The sequence below is a fragment of the Pelodiscus sinensis genome, chromosome 2, assembly GCF_052426305.1.
Source record: "Pelodiscus sinensis isolate ZL-2025 chromosome 2, ASM5242630v1, whole genome shotgun sequence".
Classification (NCBI taxonomy): domain Eukaryota; kingdom Metazoa; phylum Chordata; order Testudines; family Trionychidae; genus Pelodiscus; species Pelodiscus sinensis.
Genome location: NC_143053.1, coordinates 219235774 through 219249868, shown reverse-complemented (window position 1 = coordinate 219249868; position 14095 = coordinate 219235774). Strand labels below are relative to the sequence as shown.

The window sequence follows — 14095 nt, the reverse complement described above, 5'->3', positions numbered from 1 at the left end:
AATTGTTGACGACTGTGATGTGGTCCCCTACATTAACAGCTGAGACCTAGTGGTGGCAAAGGGACACAGGCCGTACAGATCCCAGCAGACATATTTTATTATAAATTACTTCTATTGTGGTAATGCCCACAATATCCCAGGCCCTACTATATGGTACATAGGCCTTCCTCTGAAGAGCTTTTCTAGGATGTTAAAGAACAAACAAAGGGTGGAGCAGAGGGTTAAAACCTACAAACAACATTTTGGGGAAGGGTTTCTGATAGATAGCAAATATCCCCCAATTACTTAGCATATTTTAATCTATATGCTTATAGATTAGTTTAGGGAGGACAGTCCCTGTTGGAGGCATGGCGCGGAAGAATGTACAGAGATTTTAGTTAGAGAAGTAAAGAAACAGAAGGGCAAGGCTGGTGTCGGTGTTGGAACGTATGGAGATGTTGGGTTGATAAATGAGCAAGTAGTCAGAGGCTATGTCTACACTGGCGGGTTCTTGTGCAAGAACTCATGCACAAGAACATGTCCACACTGCCATGTGCTTTTAGCAAGAGATGTGCTTTTGCGCATGAGCATCCATGGCAGTGTGGATGCTCTCTTGTGCAAGGAAGCTCTGATAGCCATTTTAGCCATAAGGCTTTCCTGCACAAAAAACCCTGCTGCGTATCCACATTGCCACCTTGCACAAGAGCTCCTGCGCAAGAGAGCTTATGCTTGTAAGAAAACAGCATAGCACTTGTACAAGAAGCCCTGTCTTCTGACGCACTACTGTAACTCTTCTTGTGCAAGAGCAGGCAAGCAGTGTGGATGCTCTGCAGGTTCTTGTGCAAGAACAGCCATTCTTGCACAAGAACCCACCAGTGTAGACATAGCCAGAGAGGGCAAAAGAATCATTTGCCTTCTCTTCTAGTCCAAGGCTGGCCCTGAGCAGAGAAGTGTGATCATGGTGGACAGGGTTCTGTTACCCTGAGGAGGAGTGGCTAACCGTTGTTTGGCAGCCCACTGAAAAATGGCTGTGCAGTGAAGCACTCAAAGAAATTAACATAAGAACAAATAATCATGCTGAGGAGTAGGAACTCCAGTGACTTATAGAAATTATCAACTGACACTGTCATTGCTACTAGAAAAAAAAATCTTAATATGAACAGAGCCAGTGGCTGCTTGTTTATCCCAGCATACACCTATGTACTGTGTTTTCATCAATCTGCCTACTGCTGCAATTTCTGCTGAAAGTAATCTCTTGAACAGTGATCAAGAACTCCTTGAAGGCCTCACTGAGTTAAGACAGACTCTCAGGAATTGTGATGGTATCATTAGAATGTGAACTAGCAAAAGTTTTAATTATGCTAGTCCCATAGATTAATTCATGTGTGAATGATGCAAAGGATCCCTTTGAAACACTCAGCTGCCTAAGTATGAATTACTGCAAATATTTGCAGTCAGTTAATATTTTGTTTCTGTACATTATATTTAAATATAAACAAGGTTTTCAAGGTGCAAACCCAGGACACTTTTCTGGAAGGAGGAGAACCATAGCAGGTTTTGCATGGAGAGGTGCTGTAGGAGCGATGATGGGGGAAGAGAGATTAGGCCCTTTGCTCCTCTATCATATTATTCTGCTTTTGTTTGCTTTTTCCTGTTCTGCACTTTCTTCTGTGCTCCTCCTCAGCTAGCCACTTAAACCAACTTTAATTCTGTTTTGCAACACCAGCTTTGACAGTGAATTTCTGGTTTCTATACTACCTTTCATTGCTTGTGTGTGTGAGCACTTCTCTGGCAGGCCATAGTCACACAAGGCCACTGGGCTCATTTTCTTCCTGTTTCATCTGAGCTGGTTAGATTCTCCTTTTAAAAAAAGAAGGGGTTTTTCTTTGTTTCCCGCCTCATTCTCCCCTTTCCCTCTCTCTCTCTCTCTCTCTCTCTCGTTCTTTTCCTTTTATGTTCAGGTCCCACTTTCTTCTTCACGGCTGCATTTAGTTGCAGTTTTTGGAAAGTACAAGTAAGCTCGACACTGCGTACTGAAGGCAGCGAGCCATTTGTAGTCACTCTCATCTTCTCCAGTAATAAGTCCCTACATTGTGGCTCCAGGATGGAGAAGGCCCCGGTTCCCACTGTGGCAAGGTTTTCTGTGGGATTTAAAGTTCTTATGGAAAACACCTATTTAATAAAGGGTATTACCTGCAAGTGTTCCTGCAGCTGGCTGCTGGCTTCCTTCTATCCTATAAATGAGAAAGTTCTCACATAGCTCTCTCATTTAAATTGCATATAAATCGGGGATGCACAGCACATAAACAAGGGCAGGCTAGAGCCAAAAATCTGTGATTGAGCACTGACTGCATGCACAACTGTACTTGCAATATGTTTTCACATTCTATACAGGTGGCACATACTCAGGACAATTAAAAAAATACTGAGTGCCTAAATGAGTAGCAGAAATAAGTGGCCAGGGATTGTGAGGGAAGGGCATGTTTATCTATTTAAGTGTGCAACTGCATTTTCAATGTAGAAGACCTCCAACTGGGCATTTACACTTTCCAGATGCAACTGATGCACCTCAGAACACCCCAGGTTTGCATGTGGAGATTGGCATTTGTATATACATCCTGTAGCTGTATATGCAGTATTGTGTACACACATTAGCTCGTGCACAGGCGAGGTTTTTGTTTTGTGGATGTGCCAGTTTCTGTCCGACTTTGAATATGTAACATTTTGCGTACATGGAGAAATGATTTAGTCATAAGAATTTCCTCTGGAGATTGTTTTCTATGCCTCCCCAGACAAAGCAAACTTTTTTCTTGGGTAATATGTGGCATCTAATTTTGAAATAATTAAAAAATTCTTCATGTGCTCATTCTACAAAGTTTTTAAGACAAAAAGCCAACTACAATGACAAATATAGAAAATCAAAAGAAGATGAACATTGTAAATGTTGTGATAGGTGGTTATTATTGAGCCCTAAAGAAAGATAGTTGTGGTATAATAAGAACGGTGGAGAATGTAGCCCATTGCACCAAATTCTGCTCCTCTTTGCAAACCCTTTAAGTTCAGTAGGACTGAACTGATGTGCTTGGGAGCGGAACTTGAAACATCATATCTATTTCTGATTCCCCCACTCCTCCCAATAACAAACACAGGGCCAAATTGGGCCATTTAGACTTGGCCCATAGTACAGAGCTATAGTTTCCATCAGGAGAACTAAGAATCGTCCTTGTGGATGCTGCTGCAGAGAGAGAATGTGCATGCTTTAGCATTTCTTGTGCTACCACTGCTTTCTTCTGTCTCTGTATAACTATCTTGCTTTCTCTCTGTCCTTCCATTGGGGTGCTTTGCATCACCAAGAGAGGCAGTAGGAAGGAGCATAACCTGATGCTGGGATGAGTGATGTAGTCTTCCCTGATCTCTGTGCATCAACCCACGTACCCTCCATTCCAAAATCTGGCCATGATGTTGAGATAAATAATTTATTCTTCATTAGAGACTCGAGAGTCCAAAGCAAACACACTCTGAGTATGTCGACACTTGCACCCTAGTTCAAACTAGGGATGCAAATGTATGCATTCAAAATAATCAATGAAGCGGGGATTTAAATATCCCACGCTTCATTAGCATGATCTCACTGGCGCGTTACTCCGATCAACACCTGTTTCAGAAGTGAAAGTGCGCGCCGGGATGCGTTAGTTTGAACCAAACCCTTTGGTTCGAACTACCGTTACTCCTCATTACACCGGCGAGATCATGCAAGTGAAGCGTGGGATATTTAAATCCCCGCTTCATTGACTATGTCGAATGCCTACATTTGCATCCTTAGTTCGAACTAGGGTGCAAGTGTAGATATACCCTCTGTTATTCTCTCCAGCTACTTTATACTTTGTGTTTTAAAAAATGAAAGGGAAGGGTTTTTAAACTAGACTCCTAATTTTCTTTTTGACTACAGAGCCCATTGTTCCTTTGAATAGAGAGAAATATCATTACAAACCTTTGTCGGTGCAAATGAGTTCGTATTAATCAATGGAAAATTTTAATTTTTAAAAACAACCTAATGTTATTTTGCATTGGCAATTTAGTGGTCAGTTAGGTTTGCAGTGTTTCATAGAAAACTACCTTATTTCAAACTTCAGTAGAGGCTCAAATTTGTCATACTGAAAATACCTGTGTGTCCTGAAAATATCTACCTCACTGTGTGCTCAACAAGCAATTGCTGAAGACTGACTTTTTAATGCCTTAAAGAGTTGTGTGGTCATAATATTCTTTCATAAAATAGCATGGCATTTGAGAGATCATAGTACAGGACTTTAGATGTACAGTACATATACACTGGTGACACGTTAATTTCACACCCATCACAAGCTACCATGTAATTTCCATTGACACCTAACTGTTCATAACTACCATCAACCATTGTCTGTATGAGAAATAAGAGTGTGCAGTTACAGGCGAATGCAAACACAATCAGAACAATGTACTAGACTAAAAAGTTTTTTAAAATACTTTACATTTAAATGAGTTATTAAACATAAGAGAGAGCAAAGTTTTCATCAAACCATTCCAAACACAAAGCGCCCTTATCCTGTTTCCGAGCGTAAGCTAGTACGTAAGGGTTCAATCCTACAAAAACCGACTACTGGGCATAGCTTTGACTATCATGAGTAGTCCTGTTTGATTTGAGCTCCTGATGACCGTGATATTAATGTGTCTCACCTCTGCAGACTCTAGCTATATGTGCAGCGGTTGAAAATGTGCACGGACAAACTGAGTGCCAACATTTTCCTCGAGCATGTCCTAGAGACTGCAGCGTGTAGGTAAATGTGCTTAGAAAGTGTGAGGGACGGGGCCACATGCAAAGGGCAGTAAGGGGAAGTACTTCGCCAAAATCTGGCCTTCTGTCTGCAAATTGAGCTACAGTAATTACAGATTTCTACTTCCAGGGTTTTTCTTTCTTCTCTGTTGTCCAGAGATGGAGCCTCATAGGATCCTCTCACTGGATAAAAGTGCAAAATCTCAAAAGGGAACTGTCAAATTTTCCCATGTATAAAATTCCAGTCAATAAAGTCACCTTATTGACATAAAAAGAATGCCTTTCATGTGACACAAACATCGACTTGCTCCTGCTTACTCTGGCTCGCCTTGTACAGAAATGCTGATTGAGGTTCACTAATCAGTCCATTTTTGTATATTCTCATCAGACTCTTTCTTTGGCTGGAACAATATGCACTGTATGATGCTTGCATGTCTAATAATTTGTTGTTAGCACTTTGTATTTGCCTTTATTTCTTCACAACTAAGAATTGGCCTCCAAATGCATGCATTTTATGTAAATTAATTCCTTATCTATAAATAGTAGTTTGTCTGCTATGTTCATATTTTACCATCCTGATGTGTAAAAGCTACTTTAAAAACACTATTTATTGCTATTTATTCACTCATTGGGGAATATTTGGTTATGATTATACTAGCATTGTTTATACTTAAAGGTCAGTGTCCTTTATTTATTCAATGGGTGACTTGATTTCTTAACTTTATAATAATAAAATGCTAAGTAATATAGTTTAAAATGGATTATTGTGAGAAACTACATGAATGAAAGTTAAGAAGCAGCATTAAAATTTCCTTTCAGTATTAATGAGAGCTGTAAGCATCTGAGTGATGTTTCTTTATAATCATTTCATATTTAGAGTACTGATCAATTTCTTTCCAATACTGAGTTCATAAAGTATGCATTTATATTCTGAATATGTACAGCGGTAGCTGTAGAAGTGCCAGTGCCCAAAGACATCATATTTATTTTGTGTGTTTCACCATCTCAGGACTCTGTCTCCCGCAAAATCTCCATCTTCCTCCACTGGATCTATTGCCTCCAGCAGAAAATACCCTTACCCGATGCCTCCACTTCCTGATGAGGAGAAGAAAGCTAACAGACAAAGTGCCAGGGTATGTATCTCTCCTTCTTTATTTGCCTTCTTTATCTACTCAGGGGAAAAGTCTTAATTATGGACATGTATAAATGTGACTCCCTCATGCCTGGACACCCTCACTGCTTACACCCTGTGCTGACCACTTCTTTAGCTCCAAAATGGACAGTTCCAGCCAGTACCTTCTCCTGATCCCCTCTTTAAGTCTTCTGTGACTTGGCCCTCTGGCTAAATCGCCTAATGATTCACTCTGCTTCTGGAATAAGTAAAGGTCCAATTTAAAGTTCAAATAAAGACAATAGTAATAGTTCTTCTACCCCTCAGGTTTGGTGAAATCTTTTGCTTCCTTCTCCCCTTCGGTTTCTCTTGAACCACTTCTTCCCCAGCAGCATTCAACCCTTTCAGCTTCTTTTTGCTAGGGGCTCTAGCAGTGTAATTGCAAGAATCATCCAGTTCCTGGCAGGTCCTATCCCGGAGTTCCCTCACAGGAACCTACTCTCCTCCCTGTGGGTCTCTTTCTCCTGTTGCAGGCCCTAACTCAAGTGTCCCTCTCACTGGATTCTGCCCTGCTATTAGTCACTGATTCAGTTTGACTTCCTCAGGCACTTTCAGTGGGGTACGTTCCTCTCTCCAGTTCTCCTTTCTCTTGAGTTAAGTACATAAGAGCAGCTATGCTGGGTCAGACCAATGGTCTGTCTAGTCCAGACTCCTATCTTCTGGCTGTGGTCAATGACAGATGCTCCAGAGGGTATGACCAGAACATGCAATCAAGACATACATTTCCCTGTTGTTCCCCCCCTCTATTTAAAGTTGCACTCTCCCTGCTTCACTGCTACAGCCGAGGTCAGTCTTTCTAATTAAGCCCCGTTTCATTGAGCTGGGTTCTCTAATCAGTCCTTATGTTGCCAGTGCGTCAGTAAGAGATAGCAGCTATGTCGTGGGCAAGGACAGAAAAGTCATGACTCAGGGAGTGGCAGAAAGCCACTTTCTGTGAAAGAAAGCATAGAATCAAACATGATAAAAGTCTTAAATGAACTAAACTCTACCACAGAATCTCCATAGATAGAAATTCCATGCACTAACAGTAAGAATATAGCAGTAGGGATAGATTATCAACCACCTGACCAGGATGGTGATAGTGACTGTGAAATACTCAGGGAGATTAGAGACAACGAATAGTCCTGTGGCACCTTAGGGTATGTCTACACTACCCCGCTAGTTTGAACTAGCGGGGTAACGTAGGCATACCGCACTTGCAAATGAAGCCCGGGATTTGAATTTCTCGGGCTTCATTTGCATAAGCGGGGCGCCGCCATTTTTAAAACCCCGCTCTTTCGAACCCCGTGCCGCGCGGCTGCACGGGGCACGAACTAGGTAGTTCGAACTAGGCTTCCTAGTTCGAACTACCGTTACTCCTCATTCCACGAGGAGTAACGGTAGTTCGAACTAGGAAGCCTAGTTCGAACTACCTAGTTCGTGCCCCGTGCAGCCGCGCGGCACGGGGTTCGAAAGAGCGGGGTTTTAAAAATGGCGGCGCCCCGCTTATGCAAATTAAGCCCGGGAAATTCAAATCCCGGGCTTCATTTGCAAGTGCGGTATGCCTACGTTACCCTCCTAGTTCGAACTAGGAGGGCAGTGTAGACATACCCTTAGAGACTAACAAATATAAATTATCATGAGCTTTCATGAGTAAAACCTACTTCATCAGATGAGCACCCGTGAGAGCTCATGATACTATATATATTTTGTTTAATCTCTATGGTGCCACAGGACTACTCGCTGTTTCTAAAGTTACAGACTAACATGGCTACCCCTCAGAGGGTATGTCTACACTACAAAGTTAATTCGAACTAGCGGAGCGCTTAGTTCAAAATAGGTAAACCTCATTCTACGAGGACTAAGCCTAGTTCGAACTTACTAGTTCGAATTAAGGGGTGTGTAGCCCCTTAATTCGAACTAGTGGGAGACTAGCCCTCCCCAGCTTTCCCTGGTAGCCACTCTGGCCAACACCAGGGAAACTCTATTGCCCCCCTCCCGGCCCCAGAGCCCTTAAAGGGGCATGGGCTGGCTACGGTGCCCATGCCAGGTGCAAGCCTGCCAGCACCCAGCTAGCAGACCCTGCACCTGGCATAGCATGAACCAGCCACCCGCTGCCACCCAACCCTCCCCCTCTTCCCGGGACCAGGCTGGCGGCTCCCGGAAGCTTGCCCGGGCCGCAAGAGGCGGGCACCCGCCTGGTGTAGTGTGGACATTGTGGACCTCATCCACAACCTCCGCACTAGGCACAGGAAAGTGGCCGTCTAGGGCAGGAGAGCTGCCAGCCTGGCTACCCAGGAGGTGTGCATGAAAATCAAGGGGGTCCACTGAGTCCCCCGACCCTGAGCTTACAATGGCCGTACTGGGTCAGACCAAAGGTCCATCTAGCCCAGTAGCCTGTCTGCCGACAGCGGCCAACCCTAGGGACCCTGGAGGGGATGGACCGAAGACACTGACCAAGCCATTTGCCTCGTGCCTTCCCTCTCCAGCCTTTCACAAACTTTGGGCAGGGACACCACTCCTACCCCCTGGCTAATACCACTCCATCGACCTAACCTCCATGACTTTATCTCACTTCTCTTTAAACTCTGTTCTAGTTCTAGCCTTCACAGCCTCCTGCAGCAAGGAGTTCCACAGGTTGACTCTTTGCTTTGTGAAGAAGAACTTTCTGTTACTAGTTTGAAGCCTGCTACCCTTTCCTTTCATTTGGTGTCCTCTAGTCCTTCTATTATGGGAACTAATGAAGAACTTTTCTTGATGCACCCTCTCCACCCCACTCATGCTTTTATAGACCTCTATCCTATCCCCCCTCAGTCTCCTCTTTTCTAAACTGAAAAGTCCCAGTCTCTTTAGCCTCTCTTCATATGGGACCTGTTCCAAACCCCTGATCATTTTAGTTGCCCTCCCTTCTCCCACCCTCTCTCTTCCCCTCTCCCACCTCCTTTTCCCAGTCTCCCCGAGTTTTGTTCAATAAAGAGAGATTCTATTTTTGACCACACGTTTTCTTTATTTTGTACATCAGGAAGGGGGGCTAGGGAGGGGTAAGTGGAAGGAGGTGAGGGAGGAATGGGGTACGAGTCCCCGATGGGGAGGACTGGGCTGGCTCTGCGGGCTTCTGGGGGTGGAAGCTCGCCTGCAGCCCCCCAATTGCCCCCTTTCCCCAGATGGCAGCCTGCGGCAAGTGCAGCTGGTCTGATGGCCGAGTGCTGTGATGTGCCCAGTGTGGTTACTCAGGGCACTCCAAGCCAGGACTGCTTTGCAAGCGGGGAACCCCTGAGAACTGTCTGTCCGGGGTGGGGGTCGGGACCCTTTAAGCACAGCCCTCGGCTAGCCTGAGGCAGCAGCTCCACGCTCTAAGGGCAAATATGATGCCCTGCCGGCACTGCTTCCGGCCATCCTTAACCCCGGTTCAGGGTCCACTTAATGTGGACATGCTAGTTCGAATTAGCAAAACGCTAATTCGAACTAGTTTTTTAGTCTGGATCCATTAGGTCGAATTAGCTTAGTTCGAATTAACTAATTCGAACTAAGTTAGTTCGAATTAGCGCTGTAGTGTAGACATACCCAGAGATTACAGAGGCTATTAAAATAAAAAGCTCAATAATAAATGGGAATTTCAGCTATCCTCATATGACTCTGCACGTGTCACTTCAGAATGGGATTCAGAGGTGAAGTTTCTTGACACCTTAAATGACTTCCTCCTGGAGCAGCTGGTTCTGGAACCCGCAAGAGTTCTTGATTTAGTCCTAAGTGGAACGAGGTGTACCGGTAGTTCGGAATAGGAAGCCTAGTTCGAACCAGCGGGGTTTTAAAAATGGCGGCTCCCCGCTTATGCAAATGAAGCCCGGGAAATTCAAGTCCCGGGCTTCATTTGCAAGTGCGGTATGCCTACATTACCCTCCTAGTTCGAACTAGGAGGGTAGTGTAGACATACCCTATCAGACATATATACAAGAACAGAATTTGTGGAGGAAGAGTCAAGATGTTTGGTTTTTTTTGTAAAGTGAAATAATACCTCACTAATTTACTAGACTGCTTTGAGGGGATCAACAAGCATGTGGACAAGGGGGATCCAATGGATATAGTGTAGTTAGATTTCCAGAAAGCTTTCCAAAAAGTCCCTCACCAAAGGCTCTTAAAGCAAGCTGTCATGGGATAAAAAGGAAGGTCCTGTTATGGAATGGTAACTGGTTAAAATATAGGAAACAAATGGTAGGTATAAATGGTCATTTTCCACAATGGAGAGAGGTAAATAGTGGTGTTCCCCCAGGGTCTATTCTGGGACCAGTCTTATCCAACATATTCATTAATGAGATCAGGAAAAAGGGGTAATCAATAAGGTGGCAGAATTTGCAGATGATACAAAACTTCTCAAAAAACTCCCAGGCAGACTGCAAAGAGCTACAAAAGAATCTCTCTAAACTGGGTGACTAGGCAACACAATGGCAGATGAAATGTAAATGTTGATAAATTCTAAGTAATGCATATTGGAAAACATAATTCCAACTATACATATAAACTATGGGATCTAAATCAGCTATTACCACTCTCAAAAGAGATCTTCGAGTCATTGTGGATAGTTCTCTTAAAAAATCCACTGAATGTACAGCAGCAGTCAAAAAAAAAGTGAACAGAATGTTGGGAATCATTAAGAAAGGGATAGATAATCAGACAGAAAATACCATATTGTCTTTATATAAATCCATGGTATTCCCACATCTTAAATACTGAGTGCAAATGTGGTGATCCCATCTCTCTCTCTCTCTCTCTCTCTCTATATATATATATATATATCTTGGAATTGGAAAAAGTTTAGAAAAGGGTGAGAAAAAATGATGAGGGGTTTGGAATGGCTTCTGTATGAGGACAGATTAATAAGACTGGGATTTTCAGCACAGAAAAGAGATAACAAATGGGGGATCTGATTGAGGTCTATAAAATCATGACTGGTGTAGAAAAAGTAGATAAAGAAGTGCTATTTACTTTTATCATAACACAAGAACTAGAGGTCACCAAATGAAATTAATGGGTAATAGGTTTAAAACAAATAAAAGGAACAATGTACAGTCAAGCTGTGGAACTCTTTTCCAGAAGATGTTGGTAAGGCCAAGACTATACCATGGTTCAAAAAAGTTCATGGAGGATAGGTTCATCAGTGTTTTAGCCAGGGATGATGTCCCTAGCCTCTGTTTGCCAGAAGCTGATTACCTGTTCTGTTCATACCCCAGTGCAGCTGGCACTGGTCACTGTCAGAAGAAAGGATACTGGGCTCGATGGACCAAAATAAGGTCCAGAGCAGCATAAAGGGGCCATAAAAACCTTCAGTCCAGTGTGAAAATTGCCTTGCTGCGAAACTGAGCATAGCCACGGGCTGCCCTGTAAGGACTCCCTTGCAAGCCCTGGCACATGGGGCATCGTTCAGCGCACAGTCATCCTGTGGAACAGAGGATGCGGTGAAAGCTAGAACTTTAACAGGGTTCCAAAACAAGCTAGATAGATTCATGGAGGTTAGATCCATAAATAGCTCTTAGTCAGGATGGGTAGGAATGGTATCCCCGGCCTCTATTTGTCTGGAAGTGGGTGGCAGGGGAGGGATCGCATGAGAATTACCTGTTGTGATCCCTCCCTCTGGGGCATCTGCTATTGGCCACTCTCGGCAGACAGGATACTGGGCTAGATGGACCTTTGGTCTGACCCAGTATGGCTGTTCTTATTGGTCTGACTCAGTATATGTTATGTTCTTAAGGCTGATCCCAGCTTGTCTTAAAGGACCAGCCAGAAACACAGTGACTAATTTTGCTGTCAGTATTTAAAAGGAAAAGAGAGACAGATCCCCTTCTGTGCCAGTGCAGGAGTTGAATCACCTGTGGAGCAGTGCGTGCACTGGTGCCAGTCTTCCTCTTCTAAAAGCCTGGAGACTGCTGGGGGCTGAGGTGACTTGTAGCACAAGGATTCTTTAACTTGTGCTGGCACATAATAAATCCTAAAAAGCCATTTCTGGCCAGGATTTCTGGAGAATAACTGACTCGCTCACAGTTCACCCCATACACTTAGAGGTGCCAGGAGCACTTGAGGAATGCTCATTGTTGATTCTGATAACTAGATTATTTCTCAGCTGGTTCCTAAAGGCACTTTCAAGCTTTCTTTGTGCTGACCAGCGGTGGGTCAAGAATCTAGCCCATCAACGTTTTCAGAAAGTACGTCTGGTGTTATACACTTACCTCCGTTTATGAGCAGATGCCGAATGAAATTCCCACTCTGTGCTGCTCCTGTCATAGTAGAAAAAAAATAAGGGCCAGAGCAGCATAAAGGGGCCATAAAAACCTTCAGTCCAGTGTGAAAATTGCCCTGCTGCGAAACTGAGCATAGCCACGGGCTGCCCTGTAAGGACTCCCTTGCAAGCCCTGGCACATGGGGCATCCTGGGAACAGGAGGGGTATGCTGGGGTAGGGCTACAACATGTAGCACTGTGGATACTCTGTGTTGCTGCTCATATATAGGTGGGGACAGGTTGCTGAAGGAAGGCCCCAGAGCTGTCTAAATTACACCAGGGATCTGCTCCAACTCCTGGAGCAGACTATAAATGGCAGGGCTAATGCCACCTTCATGTCCCCATCAACTGTGGTGTGAGTTCTGTGCTTCAGTATTTAAAGGCACAGAGTTGTAGTCAGAGGCCTTGGTTCGGCACAGCACAGGCAGAGAGGTGCAGAGGTATTTAAGGAACATTTATATTCCCCAATCTGGGACTGCCTGGTAACCAGTGCAGTCCCCTGGCATAAATTAAAGAAAGTAAGGAAAATCTGTGCTGGCAAAACAGAGAGGGAAATGTTGCTTTTTCTCTCATATTAGCAATGGTAGCCTTAATGTTAATTATAACAATTGTGGGTAAAAGCATTTTGACATAAGCTTGATAGTTTAAGTTGACATTGTTTTTTCAAACTGTTTGTTCTCCCAGTACTAGGCTTTTATTATGCAGGGTGCTGTTGAAATGTTCCTAATTGTATGATGACATTGCAATATGAATAGGTGTCCACTAGAGACTAGTATGAAACCAAAGAATATACCTCATGTGACCTAAACAAAACAGACTTTCCTCCTGAATAAAACTGTAATATTATTTAGTTAATAGCTATATTGTAAAACTTTGGTAATGTGTACATGTATTCCTTCCCCCCTTGCAGCTATGGGAAACTTCCATTTAATTCTACTGTTTAGCTGGGTGACATCAGAACTGTTTACTTCAAATTTTATAGAAACTCAGCATCACTGCGTCATTGCACATTCACCTAACTCTTCAGACAATTTGAAAGAACAACAGAGATGCCAGTGATCACAGAGAGAACCAGCTCTCAGACCCAAGGGAAAAACAACATGTTTTGCTGTTGATTAGAATACTATTAAATCTGTAAAGAATAACCAAAAATCACAAAAATTAACAGACTGAATATGATAAAATTATTCTGCATGATGACCGATATATGTAGAAATACAACTAAAACTCATGTACAAGTCCCAAATAAAAGAGGTATTTCTTTGATTTAATGCAGTCCAAAATAACAACTACATTGAGTTCAGAATTTTTTATTCTGAAGTAAATGAGCAATGTAAACATTATGCTATGTGCATGAACCCTCTGTTCTTTACTTTCCACAAGTAAGGAGTAAACAACATTCTGTAGTAGAAATTAGCATGCAGGAGTAAGAAATGTAGGATTTTGCTACAGGGTCTAAGTTTTGAGAGGCATATACTTCAGACAAACAACTATATTTTTTACTTTCCATGTTTATAATCTCCTTATACAAATTGTACATATGTAAACATTTTAAAATGTGAAAACAGCTGTAACACACGTGTATTTTGCCAAATGCCTAATGAAACAGTCATGACCGACATCATCACACTTCAAGTGTTCTGAATATTATGAGCAGACAGCTTTGGAAATACAACAGTTATATATTGTGAATGTGTTTCTCAGCAAACTGGTGTTTGACCAAAATCTCCACTGCCTCCCCGGTCTGGGAATATATTTGTTATAATCAGGAAAAAAATCAAAGTTCAGTGACACTTTGTCTTAAATCACCACCTAAGGAGCCAGCAAAAATAAGTTGCCTGATGTGTGTTTGTCTCTTTGCCCCCACCGATATAAATGGGGAGCA

The 14095-nt window shown here is 43.1% G+C and overlaps 1 protein-coding gene across 5 annotated transcripts in view; it reads left to right on the top strand.

The window, feature by feature from the left end:
* The window catches only part of ADAM22 (ADAM metallopeptidase domain 22), a 201788-nt gene extending 188289 nt beyond the window's left edge, over positions 1–13499 (top strand). For all 5 annotated transcript variants that reach the window (XM_089776712.1, XM_075922419.2, XM_075922416.2 and 2 more), the window contains 2 exons: positions 5799–5922; positions 13121–13499. In XM_089776712.1, the coding sequence (XP_089632838.1) occupies positions 5799–5922; positions 13121–13141 (145 nt within the window). In that variant the 3' untranslated portion in view covers positions 13142–13499. The remainder of the gene's footprint in view (positions 1–5798; positions 5923–13120) is intronic.
* The last annotated feature ends 596 nt before the right edge of the window (positions 13500–14095 follow it).